Source organism: Amphibalanus amphitrite, unplaced genomic scaffold (genome assembly GCF_019059575.1).
Source record: "Amphibalanus amphitrite isolate SeventyFive unplaced genomic scaffold, NRLGWU_Aamphi_draft 000025F_arrow, whole genome shotgun sequence".
In the NCBI taxonomy this organism is placed as follows: Eukaryota; Metazoa; Arthropoda; class Thecostraca; order Balanomorpha; family Balanidae; genus Amphibalanus; species Amphibalanus amphitrite.
Window position 1 is genome coordinate 1,308,677 of NW_024881521.1, and position 18,143 is coordinate 1,326,819.

General features: G+C 49.5%; 1 protein-coding gene across 1 annotated transcript; it reads left to right on the forward strand.

Moving 5' to 3' along the window:
• The first annotated feature begins 3,745 nt into the window (after positions 1 to 3,745).
• LOC122394132 (xanthine dehydrogenase-like) lies at positions 3,746 to 18,143 on the forward strand. Its single transcript, XM_043390770.1, has 25 exons — positions 3,746 to 3,981; positions 5,514 to 5,590; positions 6,127 to 6,368; positions 6,541 to 6,659; positions 6,929 to 7,088; positions 8,553 to 8,757; positions 8,872 to 9,231; positions 9,573 to 9,700; positions 9,911 to 10,036; positions 10,270 to 10,437; positions 10,663 to 10,828; positions 11,172 to 11,287; positions 11,569 to 11,691; positions 12,210 to 12,429; positions 12,774 to 12,966; positions 13,185 to 13,368; positions 13,573 to 13,777; positions 14,049 to 14,169; positions 14,740 to 14,848; positions 15,141 to 15,299; positions 15,591 to 15,856; positions 16,222 to 16,468; positions 16,724 to 16,820; positions 16,975 to 17,082; positions 17,251 to 18,143. The coding sequence occupies exons 2-25, from the start codon at positions 5,524 to 5,526 to the stop codon at positions 17,319 to 17,321; spliced, it is 3,960 nt and encodes a 1,319-aa protein (XP_043246705.1). The 5' UTR covers positions 3,746 to 3,981; positions 5,514 to 5,523; the 3' UTR covers positions 17,322 to 18,143.

Below are 18,143 nucleotides of genomic sequence, written 5' to 3' on the forward strand. Positions count from 1 at the left end.
TGTGGTGCCCCTGTTAGAACGCAGGTGCCCTTGACAGGTTCGTGGTGCCCCTGACAATCCTAAAGTGCCAACGACAGGCTTGTGGTGCCCTTGACAGGCCCATGGTGCCCTTGCGAGGCCGGTGGTTCCCCTGCGAAGCCGATAGTGCCCCTGGCAGGCCTCTGGTACCCCTGGCAGGTCTGTGGTGCCCCTGAAAGACCTGTAGTGCTTTTGCTAGGCCGATGGTGCTCCTGACAGGCCTGTGGTGCCACTGACAGGCCCGTGGTGCCCCTGCTAGGCCTGTGGTACCCCTGGCGGGCCTGTGGTGCCCCTGTCGGCTGTCAGGCCTGTGGTGCTCCTGGCAGGCATGTGGTGACCCCAGGCCCAAAGTCATGACCCATGTGACCACCCCCCTGGGATTCGCCACTGATTAGTACTGCGATGGCTTTTTGGTAATTTGATACATGTAGGATTAATGAAATTTATCAAACGAGAATAAGGAAGAGACAAACACATAGGTACTTGAGGATCAGCTTAAAGTTAACCACACATACGGGGGTAAACTGCCATTTTCGTGTAGTAAAAAAAAAATAAAAAATAAAAAAATCATCGTGTCAGGGCTGTGACGAAAAATAAGTGGCCTAAATCCGATGAGAAAACAGGATTTGGGGGTACCCTAGGTTTGGCTCCTTGAGCTGGTGCCCCCCCTTGTCTCAAATCGTTCCGCCGCCTATGCCTCGGCCTCCTCCGAGCGTCTGGTGAGATGGCAGTCGAGATGAACGTCGACCGGGACAATGAAGATACAAATGGGTTGGTCCTCACTCCTCAGGTTGAAGAGGACGGATGTGTGGGTGGGATGAAGGTGATTGAACCTCACTGAAACAGAGCATCTATTATCTGCGAGCACTGAGTAGTGCCCTGCCAACCAACCACATAGAGCCGATTTTCCCTGCCCCGTGCTGCCATCTACGACCGTTATGCCCCGTCTGCTGCTGCCACCAGGCATCTGTACCACCTCTCAGAGAATCGTCAGAGAATGCAACGAACGGCGTGATTGAGATTCGATGAACAAAACGGCCGCTCCAGGCCTATAACTCTTTTATACAGACGACGAAATTAGCAGCGTATAATATTCGGATAGGAGACTGATTGAGCTATTCTTCATTTAGGAACTGTCCGAGAGATGATCAGAAACGGATATGGCGTCCATTCTTATCACAGATAGTTTACAATGCAAATTATATTGCTCATTAATTTGCACTTTGCATGATCCCATGTGTATCCCCTGCTCAGAAACACACTCTCGACTTCCGCTGAAGCAAACCTTTCGGTGCATTGTTATTCTGATCATCCCCGAGGCCGGTAAAAATAGGTTTTCATCACACTTTGGCTTTAGTAATATTCGGTATTTTGTTTGTTCATATTATCCTTCGGCCAGTTACCTATTTTATTTTTATAATGCCTAGCAGCGGGTATCAACCAGTGGCCACGACATAACTTAATCGCCATCGGATCGACCATTCATACAGAAGTTGCAGCTCCTTCGCGTTTTTGCGCGGCCTCTGCGACGACTCCAGCAATGCATACCTTTCGGCCAGAACCGTATACGGTGGCTGCAGGGACAGCCGGCTGTCCCATGCCACGTGTAGCTCAGCCTAAAGCAGCAGTCGCAAGTGGCGCTAAGAATGGTTTATTGGTCCCCACCGGCAGTGCAAAGGCTGACGCAAGCGACGCAGCACACATGACCGTCAGCTCGAGGGAAAACGCCGGTGCCCATGGCTCCTGAAAGGCATAGCTCATCGGTCGGGGACCGGGTACGACTGGCGCGTGGTTTCGATATCCGCAGCGATTAGGATGTTGGGAGCGTTTGAGCGTTTGCTGGAGTGGAGTGTTTGCTCTGATATCGTCCCTGAGCATTTCGGTCCGAATGTAAGTGGAACCTGAACTGCGCAGCTCCATTCACCCGCCTCCGCGCGTAGGGATCAGGAGTGGTGCCCAAGGTCAATGATCACAGCCTTGCAGTCAAGGCCGATAGCGGAAATCTAAGTCACCTTCACACACAACCAACGCACAAAATACACAACCCAGTTCCAGCCCCATATTTCCAGTCACGACTAGCTTCCTTCTAATCTCAAAACTCTAAAATCCCACTGCACATGCACCGATTATGAATCATTTTCTTCGAAAAAACATTGATTACCTCTTTTACCAAGTCATGGCAAATTTCTTAGGTGTCACAACTCACAACTCATGGAGTCATCTCTACTGTATCTGCTCCCCCTCCCTCTCTCGCCAGCGCACTTTTTCGTCGATCCTCCCTCTTTGTCTCTGTCTCTGTCTCCGTCTCTCTCTCTCTCTCTCTCTCTCTCTCTCTCTCTCTCTCTCTCTCTCTCTCCTCTCTCTCTCTCTCTCTCTCTCTCTCTCTCTCCTCTCTCTCTCTCTCTCTCTCTCTCTCTCTCTCTCACTCTTCTGCTTTCCTCTCCTCTACTCCTCTGCTCTGCTCTGCTCTGCTCTGCTCTGCTCTGCTCTACTCTCCTTCCCTTTCTTCTCCTCTCCCCTCTCCTGTCCTCTCCTCTCTCTCCCCTCTATCGCCCTGCGGCTGTGCATTTCTCCAATGGTGACACCATCATCGTAGCCCGGCGGCGCAGACGGTTCTCGAGTCGGCCAAGTCACGAACCAACGACTCACGGTGACATGGCAGGAGCAGCGCTGTGGCGATCGAGCCGACCGACCCCAGGATTTGCCACTGGACTTCCTGGGTCGGTTCGCCGTGCCTCCATCAGGTGAACTGCATACAGGTGAACATCCAGTCTACACACTTTCCTAGGAGAAATCCATGAGTTAAAGTGGTACTTATTTGTGTGAAGGATAAAAAGCAATAACTCACTGCCCGCTCCCGACGCTCTCTGTTGATCAACTCACTGTTGATAGTTCATGTGTTACAACTTACAATGTTAGATAGATATAAAACTCTGGAGAAAAAGATGAAAATGTGCAGCACAATAAATGTCGGACAAGTGCTAAGCCTTGGGGTCACGACTCACGGATATGGCCATTGGTCAAGCAGCCTTGCACTTCTCACAGATAAGTATACCAGGACGCATCAAAACAAATGTCTCCCTACAGTTTTCAATTGGAAACCCGACTACGAAAGACTCTGTGAGGATACGAGCAAAACTGCCGTGACACAAGCGCGAGTGACTTTTACTGCAATTCATGTTTGATTGTGGACCGCAGACAGACATAACAGGCCCCATCTGAGCAATCAAACCACGGAGTGCAAGAGCATTAACTTGTTACAGCCTTTCAGTAGACGTCAACAAGTCAGCCAAGACACAATCAAACGAGCATACCAATCAGCACATGACTTTGTACGTAAGTACTTCATCACCCCTGGATCCTGGCCTTGGTGCTGACGCATTTGTCCTTGGCGCATTCAGTTCAGACCAGGGGCAGCTTCGTGCGTACCGCGAGAGGGACGCGACCGTCTGCCCGACGCGGCCATGTGGCGGCATCTTCCTAGCCATCACACGCTGCCAAATCTTATCTTCTCAGCACACGCGTGATTATGCATGCAGCCCGCAGTGTAGCCATCCTTCACTGCTGGAGGTCCTCGCATACGACCGGACCACCGCTCCTCAACCAGCGCCGCCAGCCATCCCTGCCCGCAGCCTCCACGCCACTCGGCAAATGTGTGACCTCCCTGGGGGCAGCGCGGCGACGCGTCGCCTCTATCCACGGATGACGCTGCAGTAATAGACCACTCGGAGGCGGTGAATGGGCGGCGTCATGGCACGGAGTGCGGAGGTGACGACCCACCACGGGCTCGGGCGGAGCGCCTCAGTCGGAGCAGCGCTCGCTCGGGCGGGAGGATAGCAGTGTGACCCGTCAGCTCGCAGTGACAGCGCGCCGCGGACGGTGCTGCGGTGGGGGAAGACGGTGTGGAAGACCGTGCTACAGGAGGTGACGAAGAGGCGGTGAGGCAAAAGGAGAGTAATTAAGGTATGTTCGGCTATTTGGAGATGGTATACGGTGGTCACGTCATTCGATTCCGGGTGTGTCTTATTGGACGACGAACGCCAAGATCACATCTGCCATGGTGTGAAGTGATTTTTGCCTGTTGAACTAAGAGATTGACATTATTTCTACCGGTATAAAAATGTTAAGAACGTGCCCAAGCCTAGAATAGGATTTTTTAGATTGTTTGTTATTTAATGATTAATTTATTCATTTATTAATGATCAATTCATTAATACAGTTACCAAGATCAGTTCCATTGAGATCCTATTAAAGCTGGAATCAGTAATTCCAATAAAAGTCACAACGCATGCAGTGCACTTTATCGCTATTCAAGACAAGCTTCGTAAAACAGGATGTTTAAAAATGCCTACCGAAAACCGAACAGCACACGAGAAGATAAGATAAATAAGACCGACCTAGACAGATACAATATTTTTCAATATGTTAATCTTTCGTAAAAGCCTACCTGCCTGTACACTGAAAGTGACGAAACTACCTGAGCGAGACCGCCAAAGGATCCAAAAGTATGCACGAAAACACAGATGAGCGAGAGACTGCAACGAGAACTGAAAACTAACCAAAGCACAGCAAAGCGGCAGGCAGTTATGATTCCTCACTCCACATGTAGGTAATGTCACTGCCTTTATTTGAATATTATATCTCGAATGGCTAACAATGACTGTTTCAACTAAGGTAAAAGCGGGAACATCGCGTGCTCGGCAAAATGTTTGATAAGGAGAGCGCAATCGAAAATATAGCATTGCGACACGAATGAGGCCCACGATAGCCGATTGTAGGCCGTTACCCATTTTGCCACAGTCATGGATGACTAAGTGCAATCTCTCACCGTCTTGCTCACCACTGACTGGTGGAAATACACCAACAACCTAATGTAGGACCAGGTGTGTCGGTTTGACTATCTTTATAGGTCAGATCTGCCCAGATAGGTCCTCAAAGCCGTGGATGGCCGGATATAGTAGATAACGCCTCGACATATGAAGTCAGACGAGGATAGTCCAAAGAGCACCATGATTATCCTACCAGCCGATCTTTCCCGCAGCCCATCCGATTCATCGGTGTTAATTTAAACCAAAAAGTTAAACGTAAATCACGCTGGTGCAGATATGATCGTCCCGGGTCTAGGCATAGCCGAACATCGCCAATAGACAGTTGACATTCAGATTATCGAGTTATTCCTGATGTTTAGGAACAAAAAAAAAAAAACAAAACAAATAATTTGAGCCGCGATGTCAAATTTACGTGACTTTACGACTACGGTTATGATCAGTACCAACAATATAAAAATTAAACTACGGTTGTAATGTGCATGCACGACAAAGCAGCAGCTACAAAATGTTTCCTGATTATCTCGTCATTATTCCGAAATATACAGCGGAAAGCTAGGGTGATCGAGACATTTGACCAATTATTACGATCACGGATAACAGTAGTACTACTGTTATCTGTGTTACGATTGTAGCTGATGAAAATGTCTTCGTTTCCCCTGTTGACAGATTTGGCAAAATGCCAGCGGCGGGGGTGGACGTGGCGGCCGCAGTGTCGTTCTCCGTCAACAACCAGCAGCAGAGAGGTAAGTACCTGCGTTTCTAATGTAACACCTGTCTGCCAACCCGGGGACGCAGATAAGGTCTGTCACTCAAAAGGTATATTCAAAGGTTATTCAAACATAACACGATGAAAAGTATCACGAAAGTATGCATCACACGAAGATAGATGACTCAAATATATCGGGATAATAAATATTACAACTCTTCGAACATCACTCCATCTAAAAAGGTATGTAGGAGGGCCAGTAAATTATCGCGTTTATTGGAGTGACGACAGAGTTTTTATTGAAAGTGGGTTAGGCACACCGTACGCTCCTATCACAACATTGTCGATGACTTGTATTTTCTATTGCAGTGCCACTTTTCACAGTGACAGGCAAAGAAAACATAACAGATGACGTCCACCATTCCAGGTGTGAGGTGACAGCCAACTCTTTCACATTTTCGGGTCAAGTTCCGTGAGGTCGCTGTTTTAATTTCGATATCCAAGTAGCCGGATTTCAGACGCCAAAAGAGAGACATCCAAACACAACTATAGCTGACACCGAACACTTTTCAGTGTCGAAGCGAGCCACCAACGATGAGACGGTACCCAGTGATGTCACGTCGACCACGACGCTGGCCGAGTACCTGCGACAGCACCAGCAGCTGCCCGGCACAAAGACCATGTGTCGCGAGGGCATGTGCGGCGCCTGCGTGGTCAACGTGACCTCTGTGAACCCGGCCACCGGCCAGATGGAGAGTCGCGCCGTCAACTCGTGTATGGTGCCGCTCAAGGCCTGCCACGACTGGAAAATCGAGGTAAATGTACACGGATCGATATTCCTCGATGCATCGAGCGCCATTCGATTTCCCAGCTCACGGTCGCTTTAATCAACTTGCTAGTGTTATTCTTTATACAATCGTAGCCATTATTACTAGTTATTAGTTAATGTCACTCATTAAAACATATGACCCTTGATTTCGTCTTCAGACTGTGGAGGGCATCGGGAACAGGAAGGACGGCTACCACCCGGTGCAGGCGAGGCTGGCTCAGATGAACGGCACCCAGTGCGGCTACTGCAGCCCGGGAATGGTCATGTCCATGTACAGGTGAGACATAACGTAAGCGCATAACGTTACAGGTATAACTTTAGTGGTAAAAAAAGGACGAACCCTCCACTTGAGCGCGGTGTCCTTTCACTCGTGCATGCGTGGATTTTTCGACGATGCGCTAGAGCAAAATACACCTAAAATGTTTGTTTTTCTGTGCATCTTTCTCACGAAAAACGTCGATCGAATTACCAAAATTATGGCTTCCCGTAATAAAAAGAAAAACAATTAAGACTCCCCTAACGCCATACTCAACGTGCTGCTGACAGTCTGCTGAAGTCTGGGGGAGAAGTGACCGAGGAACAGGTAGAGCAGGCGATGGACGGCAACCTGTGTCGCTGCACCGGCTACAGGCCCATCCTGGACGCCTTCAAAACATTCAAGGCAGACGCCGACGAAACTACCAAGAAGATCGTCAAGGATATCGAGGTAAGTTTACCGCTGCCGTCAGTCCGTCTGGGTGCAGTCGCCGGTGCGAACGAGTAGGTACATAGACCGGATCAGATGCTCTTATCCCGTCTGCCTGTTGCTTACTAGAAGCCCAGTATCAGCATGACATGCTTCAGTACCCGGAGCGTGCTGTCATCACCGCCGGTAATAAAACCCGAACCGTTTCCGTAACGTCCCTGTCAGCCGCAATCTGTAACCCGATAGGCCGGTGAGCCGCACCATTACGCTACCCGCTGCGGGAGCCGAGGTTGCGAAAACCGCACCGCAAATCGAGCGGTGTGCCCCGATGCGTCTGATGCTACGAGTAGGTGAGATATCGACTTCGAGGATAAAACCGCTAAGGATAGGTCGCTATATGTGTGACATAATTAGCGGCTTTGGAATATTGGCAGGTCCAATAAGCACGCAGCTGAAGTCCTTATCCCGACTTACATAAATACCAGTAAAACGCCTTTTGGGCGAAGAACGAGCGAGCGAGATAGTGAGCCCTGCACGTGCAGAAGGGCGAGAGGGTACTTCCAACGGGCTTGTGCAAAGCACCCTTCTAACCGGTCGCTAGCGGTGTGCCAAATTTGAACGCAATCGGCCCAGCCGTTCCTGAGATCTGGAAGCGGCATTCTGCACGTGCGCACGTGCTAACGGGGTCCAAAATGACTTTTGCACGGCACCCTACTAACCGGTCCCCCAACCGTGTACCAAATTTGAGCGCAATCGGCCCAGCCGTTCTCGAGATCTGGAAACGCCCCCTGCACGTGCGCACGTGCAGTAGCACCCTAACCGCAACACGTGGGAATGCATTGCCTGGTGGGTGCCTACCTGTATGCCAAGTTTCAGCGAAATCGCCCCAGTAATTACCGAGTTACTGAAATGGGAACAAATTTGGCACCTCTCATTGTTGTATTTTGCACGTGCAGTGGGGGTCACTCACATAGATGAAGAGTATCCGACCTTTGGTAGAAGGGATGCAGCTACCCTATAAAAGTGACCGCAAGACAATCGCTCAAGCCGCTGCTGAGATATGGGCCTCTCAAAATCATTACTTTTGCAAAACTGCTTGAACACCCTTGACTTTTCATGTGGCACGTGCCACGGCGGTCACTGAGATGTATCAAAAGTAGTCAATTACGGGGTAGAAGGGATGGGGCTACCCAGCAAAAAAGACCGCAGGCCATTCGTTCCAGCGGTTGCTGAGATATAAGCCTCTCAAAAGCGTTACAGGCCGGGCCGGGCCGGGCCGGGCCGGGCCGGGCCGCTCATACTGAGATTTTTCCGTTATATTGAAAAGACTTCGCTTCGCTCGCTGCGCTCGCTCGCTCGTAATTATTGGGCCACCTGCTGTTTCCGAGATAGGCTTCAATATAATTCAATGAGTTGTGAACTATATTTGGGTTATTACTGAAAACTGAAATGCCTCGCACTTCATTTCGTTTTCTGTGATCTCAGGAGACAGCCGGATGTCACAGTAACAAGAGAGGACCGTGCCAGTCAAAGACAGCCTGTGCAGGGTGTCCTCGGGTGAAGTCGTCATCCACGGCGGCTGATGACGACTGGCGTCTGCCGACGTCACTCCAGCAGGCCATCAGCGACATCGGGACCATGTCCAACGGCGGCAAGACCATCCGAATGGTGGCCGGAAACACCTCCATGGGTAAGACTCGGTCCCGGGTCAGCGGCAGATATTTCTGGAGTGGGAGGGAGTTTTAATTTGGTTTCAAGAACTCCAGAGCCGACGTGGAGTTAATTTCCCATCACTCTTCCGCAGGTGTGCTGGACAAATACAACGATCCGTCGGACGGCTACATCTCTCTGCTGAAGATCCCGGATCTGCGCGTCATCAAGCGTCCCGGCGATCAGAAGTCCAAGTTCAGCAGCTCGTCGGATGGCGCCGTGTTCGGGGCGGCCGTCACCCTATCTGAGCTCATCAGCGAGTTCGACGAGCTGGCCAAGAGGGCCGGCTACAAACACTGCGCGGAGATGGCCAAACACCTGCGGGTGGTGGCCAACACGCCCGTCAGGAACGCCGCCACCTGGGCCGGCAACCTCATGATCAAACACAAGTACAGAGACTTCCCGTCGGACGTCTTCCTTCTGTTGACGGCCGCCAAGGCCAAACTGAAAATCGGTAGGTTCCTGACGTACCGGGTCATCGAAAATCATCGAGGTTGAAACAGAAGTGGTAATCACGTTTAGTGTCAATCGATTGTAGCAGTAGCTGAAACCGCAGATGGAAACAGCGTACATTTGCCTTTGTATCTCATTTTTCGTGAAGCAGCTGTAAGACGGTAGATAAGTAAAGGTTGCTATCAATTGCATCCCTTTTAACATAGTGCACAAGGTGCAGTCTGATAGAATAATATAGAAACATACTGTTACTTCAAGATTCTCATTTTAATATGCAAGTTTGTAAAACAGAAAACAGAAACAAAACTAAAATGTCACGCCGTCTATTTGTCTTTCTTTCAGCGGAGGGACGGAAGATGGAGGAGATGTCTATCGACAAACTGTACGAGATCAGCATGACCAACAAGATCATCGTCTCCATGAGCCTCCCTCCCATGGACAACAATAAATGCGTCTTCAAGTCGTACAAGGTTTATTTGGAGATCATAATAATACAAGAACCGACGCCAAAATATTTTGGCAGAATTACGCATTAATCCGGTATTTTCATCGTCTGTAATTCGGTGCAAGTTGAAGTGTGCAATTATATACTGCTTTAGTTATTATATAACAGGCAAAACTTGAAATTGACTCGTAACTGAGCCTCATTAATAACCGCTGCTCATCTCTGTCGTTTTCAGATCACTCCCCGAGCCATCAGCGCCCACGCCTACGTGAACGCTGCCTTCGTGATTCCGTTCGACGCGGCCACGGCCAAAATCACCGAGCGTCCGACCCTGCTCTTCGGAGGCATCAACGACAAATTTGTGAGTAGCACATCCCCTGACGCTTGAAGATTTGCGAAGTTGAGCACAGAGTGCATGAGTTCGCATGCACTCGGCTAACACAAGGGCACAGAGTGCCCTTGTGTTAGCCGCTGCTATTTTTCCGTTGCAAGTTTCAAAACACGTTGAGACATTCAGCTTGACTGCTTGCAGTTGTTTCTTGCTGAAGTCGTTGGAGCTTTCAGTGACACAAACCATCTCTGGTGCCCCTCCAGGTGCACGCGGAGAGGACCGAGCGGTATCTGACGGGGCGAATCATCTCTGATGAGGCCACCGTGAAGGGGGCGCTGACCACCCTCCTGGACGAGGTCGAGCCCCACCCGGACCCCGAGCACGCCGACGTCGCCTACAGGAAACGACTCACAGGCAATCTGCTCTACAAGGTGAGATGTGGAGACATCCATCGGTTTGAAACTGAGGGTGAGACGGAAGACAACTCATGAATCACTAGCATGCAATCCTAGTAGGATGTCTCGGTGCCGGAAAGGTTTGCTATAATCCTTGAAAACAGGCGTGCCGCATCAATTTTTTTCTCTCTTGATACTGTAACTAGTTCTTTGACGCCTCAGGGTGCCGGCTGCTGACAACGGAACTCCGAATATTTTCAGGTGATTCTGCATACTCTGGGTGACCGGGTGCCGGTCCGTATGAGGTCAGGAGGTGATGATCTCACCCGTTCCACCATGAAGGGCACCCAGGAGTTCGACACCGACAAGACGCTGTGGCCCGTCAACAAGGCTATGCCCAAGCTGGAGGCGCAGATCCAGACGTCGGGTGAGTGCCCGTCACGATTCACAGTTCACAAACGGTTCATAAACGGCCGGATAGTTGCCGATCACACCGGCACGGTAGCATCGCCAGCCAGACCGTCATATTTAGCCTCATAACTATTCATTGCGATATTCGTCATATGTGTGCGACAACCATTCAGCTTTCACGCTCACAAGCGCGGCGGCACGGGGTCGAATCCTGCAGCGCCACTATCTGTTTGCATTCCTAATTCAGGCTGGAAATGTTTAAAGTGACTGTTGGACGACGGAAGGTACGAGTAACTGAGAAAATCCGAGCCATCGGATGTGGCCAACACTGATCAGCGAATTCCTTGTTTGGTCCACAGGCGAGGCCGAGTATGTGGACGACCAGCCGGACCTGCCCGGAGAGTTGCACGGACACTACGTGCTCAGCACCATGGCCAACGCCAAAATAGACAGTATCGACGCCTCAAAGGCACTGGTAAGCATGGCCGAGCAATGAGCATTCAACTGGATGAAAGAAGGTGCGTTATAGCAAATTGGAGGGCAAAAAGTGGCCTCATAGTTTGAAGTGGTGTTAAATTTCTGTATATTTCGTTGATCGTTCATCGTATGGACGTAAAGAGCACTAGCAAGCGAAGTTGCAGGCATAGACTTTGTTTATTTGTATGTTTTGTTGGGTTAGGCCCTTTGGGTCCAGCAAGATCATTTCAGGGCCATTGACTTTGTCTCAAACAAAGGTAACACTTAAATTTGTTTCAGGCACTGGATGGGGTCCAAGGATTCTTCACTGCTAAGGACGTGGTCGGATCAAACAAATTCGTCTCCATGGCCATGTTCGGACCCCTATTCAACCTCGACATGAACAAGATCATCCCAGAAGAGGTGAGTGGAGCCGGGAGCAGCTCAGCCCTGGTTGTTGGTACCGGTCACTGGTAAGGATTAACAATGCCCGAGCCCATGCAGCCAATCGCACTTCGGTGCAAAATAGAAATTGAAATAAGCACTGCGCTCAACAACAGCGGCTTGTTTTGTTTGTTTTGCTGGGTTAGGCTCTTTCCGTCCAATGAGACCATTGCAGAGCCGGGAGGATAATAGGAATTAGGAGGAGACATTGGTCTGGGCAGGCACCCTAGTGAGTCGCCGGGGCTGAGCTTATCCGTTAGGTTAGGTTAGGACAGGCCGAACAGCCCCCCCCCCCCAACACTCGCTGCACCCGGCTACGGGTGAGCACCCTTGGGAGCAGCGGTGCCGCTTCAAGGGAACAGCCCGCATGAGATAAAATTGCCTGTCCAGCCCGAAGCGAGGGTTGCGGCGTGGAGGAGAAGGATTTGAACATCCTGAGGATGGAAACGACGAACGGGTGGACAACAACAGCGGAGCAACTCAATGTTTTATTCCAGGTATTCGCCGAGGATTCGGTGCGTTACGCCGGCCAAGCGATCGGACTGGTGGTGGCCGACACGAAGGCGATCGCCCGCAGAGCCGCAGCACTGGTCAAGGTGGAGTACACGCAGGTGGCAGCACCGGTCCTCAACATCCGGGATGCTCTGAAGACGCAACCCGAAGGGTGGAAACAGACCACCTTTGCACCGTTCTGCGTGAACACCGGAGATGCAGAAGGTAAGAAGGTCATATTAACCACGAACCAGGTCAATCTTGGACTTCCGAACAAGTGGCCAAATTAACACCAATCAATGCCGTAAAATTATTCCCCTTGTTTTATCTATCTGCTGCTGTCAATGAAACATTCACCAAACCTGGGAACGGACAAGAGAACCACCCCGAACCGCTAACATTCCAACATGGTGGAGGCATCGCTGTGGATTAAACTGTCTCGGGTTCACCGAGCTGAGTTCTAGTGCCTAGAGCGTCATTATAGCCTTCATTCATGTCGCATCAATAGCTGCTGTCAGTCTATGTCACTGACCGAGAACCACCCCCACCGTCACTCGTCTGTTCGCCAGCGGCGATGGCGTCCGCGCCGCGGCGCGTGAAGGGCGAGTGGGAGATGGGCGGCCAGTACCACTTCACCATGGAGCCTCAGACTGTGCGCGTCATCCCCTGCGAGGACGGACAGCTCAACATTTACAGCGCCACGCAGGGCATCAAACACGTCGTGGACGCAGTGGCTGACGTCGTCAACGTTCCTGCACACAAGTCAGTCCGTGGGCAATGGGCGAGTCGATTAAATCCTTGAAAACATCCGGGATAGAGTTAGGAAGTTGCACAGCTCTCTGTAAGCTCACCTTCGCGTCCTCTGATCAGAGAAGATGCTGTTCTATCACCAATAAATGTTCCTTTTTACAGTTTCATTTTCAAGAAGGTGAGATCGTAACACATCCGTCTTTATACTCGTATATTCTCATTATACCCAGGATCAACGCCGAGGTTCGCCGTATCGGTGGTGGCTACGGAGGAAAGATCAGCAACCCCATTCCCATCGCAAACGCCTGCGCCGTGGCGGCCACCAAGCTGAACAAGCCCGTGCGAATGGTGCTCGACATCGAGAATATGATCGAGATGTGCAGCGGACGGTTCCCGTTCTTGATTAAGTATGAGGTGAGATCACGGTATTGTCGACCACCACTTATTTACTGCTCTCCGTTTCGTAATGAAATCGTTGTCAATGCATTTTCTCCTTTTTAGGGTCACTGGTGAGACAAAATGCAGAGTTATTAAAACTAAAATTACATATATCAGCTTATTCGCAGTCACACAAGTATGCACTGGTGTTACTTGATTCATTCGCCGTTTCTTTTCCAGGCCGGGTTCGACGACTCCGGCAAGCTTCTGGCGCTGAAGATGCACTTCATTACCAACAACGGCTACACGTCGTCGATCCTGAGCGCGCTGGAGCTGCAGGAGGTGATGCACATGGTGACCAGCGTCTACAACACGGACAACTGGAACGTGACGGGCGGCTCGGTCTTCACCCACCTCAACATCAACACCTCCTGCCGCGCGCCAGGTACCGATTAACATCAAAAGCCACGTGTCTGACGCATTTATAGACTGCCGGAACGCTCGACGTTCAACGCCTCTGGGATTTCCTTTTTTTTTGCCTGATTATCGACAGTAAACGATTAAATCGACAGAACAATAACCATCAGAGGTTTTCAAACGACAGTCGACACATGTGTCGGTAAAGCGTTGCCCATTTAGGGTGATGCCTCCGAAGCGGTCAAATTCGAATGTCACAGCGATTAGAGTCTCGAGACGATCTTCTTGTCCGTCCCCAGGTTCGGTGAACGGCGTTGCCGGTATCGAGATGGTGATGAACCGTATCGCTCACGAGCTCAACATGGACCCGTGGGAGGTGCGACGGGTCAACTTCGTCATGGGACACGGCAATGATCCTAAGTAAGAACACGATGGTTTCAAAGTCGTTGGCATTTTGTATTGTATTCATGTGATGAACATGAATATTGCGAAGTTTTGGTTCATGTAATACTTTTCCACGCGGGACGAATGAGTTGCGGCACAGTATACCTTGCAGCGCTTATAACACAGTAACCCTGCTCAAAACAAAACAAGTTAAAATGCTACGACAGGTTTCTCTTTCCAGTGCAAAAGCAACAGCGTGCAAACTAGACGATGAAAGTTCAGTTTGTATAGAATTACGACTTTACCAATATTTAGAAAGCATAAGGCTATCTCTACAGAAATGACATTTTGAAGTCATTTTCAAGAAGGGTTTCATCACATTGCAGCAATACAATGTATTTTTTATATATATATATATATATATATATATATATATATATATATATATATATATATATATATATATATATATATATATATATATATATATATATATATATATATATATATATATATATATATATATATATATATATATATATATATATATATAGTCTACAGTCTACAGTCGACATACGCCTAACGACTCCTATCCAACTCTCCCAGACCTCCCATGGTACCCAACGACGAGAAGGTGTTCTCCATGATGGTGAAGGAGATGGAAGAAAAGGGCGAGATCAAACAGAGAAAGGCCGACATTGCGACCTTCAACAAGGTAAGTGAACAATCTACAACCCGAACAAGCCATTAGTACTTCCACAAACTCCTTCATGTGGTATTATGTATATCGTAAGAACCAACAATCGGTAAAGTCAGACATGCGACGGCGGACCGTGCAACTCATAATTTTCACTAACGACTACAGTTAAAATATAACTAAAAAGTAAACAAAGTTGTTGTATGGTGAGCACTTGATGGTTAGGTTAGGACGCAGTCATATGAAAACATGAAATATTGAAAGCATCACTGAGTTAACCTTTCGCTGGTCTATCGTTTGCCGTTCGCAGAACAACCGCTGGCGGAAGCGCGCGCTGTCGCTGGTGCCGCTCAACTACCCGGTGGCGCTGATCATGAAGCACCCGGTCCTCATCTCCATCTACGACAAGGACGGCACGGTGGCCGTCTCACACGGAGGAGTCGAGATGGGACAGGGACTCAACACCAAGGTGGGTACATAGGATAGAGACTCGGCAATAAGGTGGGTTCATGGGGCAGAGACTCAACACCGAGGTGGGTATAGAGGACAGGGACTGAGAATATAAAGTTGGATAAGTAGATGCAGGTTGGATGTCAATTATTCCGCCGACACGATAAATCTTTAAAAGGAATGCATATACGGTCGGCGGGAATCGGGATATGGCCAAAATATAATTAAAAATCGAGCTGGCTAAACCGATTAATCACCCAGGATTCGATACGGAAAGCAATTCACCGACGCCATTGTCTTGTGTTCTCAGGTGGCCCAGGTGTGCGCCCGCGAGCTCGGCGTGCCCCTGGAGCTGGTCTCCGTCAAACCCAACAACAACCTGGTGAATCCGAACGGCGTGGTGACGGGCGGCAGCGTGGGCAGCGAGATGTGCAGCATGGCTGCCAAGATGGCCTGCGACCAGCTGAAGGAGCGTCTGCAGCCGTTCAGGGCGGCCGAGGGGGAGCCGGAGCGGCCGTGGCAGCAGGTGGTTCAGATGGCGTCCATGATGGGCGCCAACCTTACCGCCCACTCACAGTGAGTCAGCGATCTATCGTGGTTATCAAGATAATTGATAAATGCTGCTGAATAGTGATAACATTGCAGGCTCGGTGCGGCTGGAGCAACAATCATTGAAGGACGGAGTTAAGACTTTGAAACTGAGGAGACGTGCATTTCAGTCGGCTAAATTCGTGATGTTCGGGTTGTTCGACAATGGCACATTAATTCATTGCGCTTTTAAAATCATAGAAGGTTTGCCGTTTCTGAGTTTGAAAATCAATGCCGATTCTTGTTAGAGGAATCGCAACAAAAAAAAAAAACTGAATCCCCATCGACGAACGCCTTCACCGCCCAACCCTTGTCAAACCCCCTTTGTAACCCCATTCATCTCCTCTCCGCAGACAAACCCCGATCATGACTCCGTACATCGTCTGGGGTCTGACGGCGGCCGAGGCCGAGCTGGACGTGCTCACCGGCGAGTACCGCTTCAACCGCGTGGACGTCTACGAGGACGCCGGCAAGGCGCTGTCGCCGCTGGTGGACGTCGGACAGATGGAGGGCGCCTTCACCATGGGAATGGGCGCGCTGCTCTTCGAACAGTTCCGATACGATCCGCAGACAGGACGGAGAATCACCAACCGCGCCTGGGTAAGTGGGAAAAATAGACGAATAATTCGCGACAAACAAGCATTATCATAGAGGGAAAATCTTGACAAGCGTTAAGTTACATCATTCATGAAAATGAGTTTTTGGTTGTTCGAGGCGCACTTGAATGAGCAAAAACGCCGCACTTCAAGTTTTCCAGCCATATGTGTCACACATTGCTCGTACGTTTTTGGAGCCATATGCCGTGACCAAAGTTGCATGCTGGCAAATAGCACAATGTTTCTTCCTTTTCTCCAGAACTACTACCCGCCGACGCACAAGGACATGCCACGCGACTTCAGGGTGAAGCTGTTGAAGAACAACGTCAACGACTTGGGCATCTTCAACTCCAAAGGTCAGCTGATAAACCCATTAAGCGATCATCGATTCACTGCCTTACCCCTATGAAGGTATGCATAGTTTTGTTCAAGCTCCGACTATGCGGTACCTGCTTTGTCAACTGACATCACTTTATTATTTGACCTGACCTGACCTAACCTGACCCACAGCTACCGGGGAGCCGGCGGTATGCATGGCCAATGCCTGTTTGATGGCACTCCACCAGGCGGTCATCGAAGCCAGAAAGGACGCCGGACTCACTGAATGGCTCCACCTCAGTAAGTTGACTCTACTAATTTAAATAGACTTTCATTCATATGCCGTGAAAGTCCTGAGCTTAGCCATGTTTCACTTACAAGTACCGTCATAAAGACTTCTGCATTATACGAATTTAGATCCCTGCACGGAACAAAGTGTAAGCTTATCGGACTTTCTTTCTATTTCAGATTCTCCCGGCACTGTGGAATACTCCCAGATGGCTTGCGAAACTTCTGTCGAAATGCTTCGGCTCTCCTAAGCACCATTGGAGGCCTCAGGCCAGGACTAATGGCGCCTGCAGGGAAAGATGGAAGTAGCGCTTCCAGACAACCCGCAGGCAACAAACGAAGTGTCCCTGCGGACTTGCTAGCTGTGTTTGTGTTAAAGTGGTTGAGGGATTAGCCTTAGCTGATTTATCATTGCAATAAGTTAAACGAATTAGAAGCTAGAATAATGAAGAATTAAGTCGGGTTATCTGTGTTGGTGCTGGGGCCTTGCTGCTTCGCTCCGCCTGAATATTTATCACTTATTAGCTGGATCATACATATTTCCCTTCTGCACATACCATCTCGATGTTCGGACGCCAATCTCGTCAATATTTATTAAGGCAGCTATGTGACACATTTTTAAGTGTGTATCGATGTACAATCATTATAATTTCTCTAGGCGTTTGCAGAACGCGTTCTATTGCTTTGGTAGCTGGCCGCCGGGCATGGACCAATGTTAGTTCGATGTATGATCTGAACCGAACCTGTATGGCGTGTCGCAAATACTGTTGCCTCTACATTACAACGATGATGGCAATATTTTGACTGCATGTATGTGTGATATTGAAATTGGTCATCTCCGCCATGGCCCTGTGCCCTTCTATCGAAAGGTGCCAAAGCAATAGATAGCGTTATGAAAGCGGGTTTCCACCCAGTGACTTTTAAGCTTCTTGGTTTTGGTGAACTCGGCGGGAGCCGAAAACGGTGGTGGACTTGTCATAGTGCTCGTCTGGTCGTTCACCACAAGAAGTTTGGTGAGTGATTTTTACATGCATGCTCGGGTAATTTGACAAATATACGACTATTAATTTGTA

What these genes read in the sequence shown, in the direction of transcription:
- LOC122394132 (XM_043390770.1), top strand. Translation starts at nt 5,524, where the DNA reads ATGCCAGCGGCGGGGGTGGACGTGGCGGCCGCAGTGTCGTTCTCCGTC. An exon ending in GCGTCTTCAAGTCGTACAAG is followed by an intron (nt 9,701 to 9,910) that starts GTTTATTTGGAG and finishes TGTCGTTTTCAG; the next exon opens with ATCACTCCCCGAGCCATCAG. An exon ending in CACCTCCTGCCGCGCGCCAG is followed by an intron (nt 13,778 to 14,048) that starts GTACCGATTAAC and finishes GTCCGTCCCCAG; the next exon opens with GTTCGGTGAACGGCGTTGCC.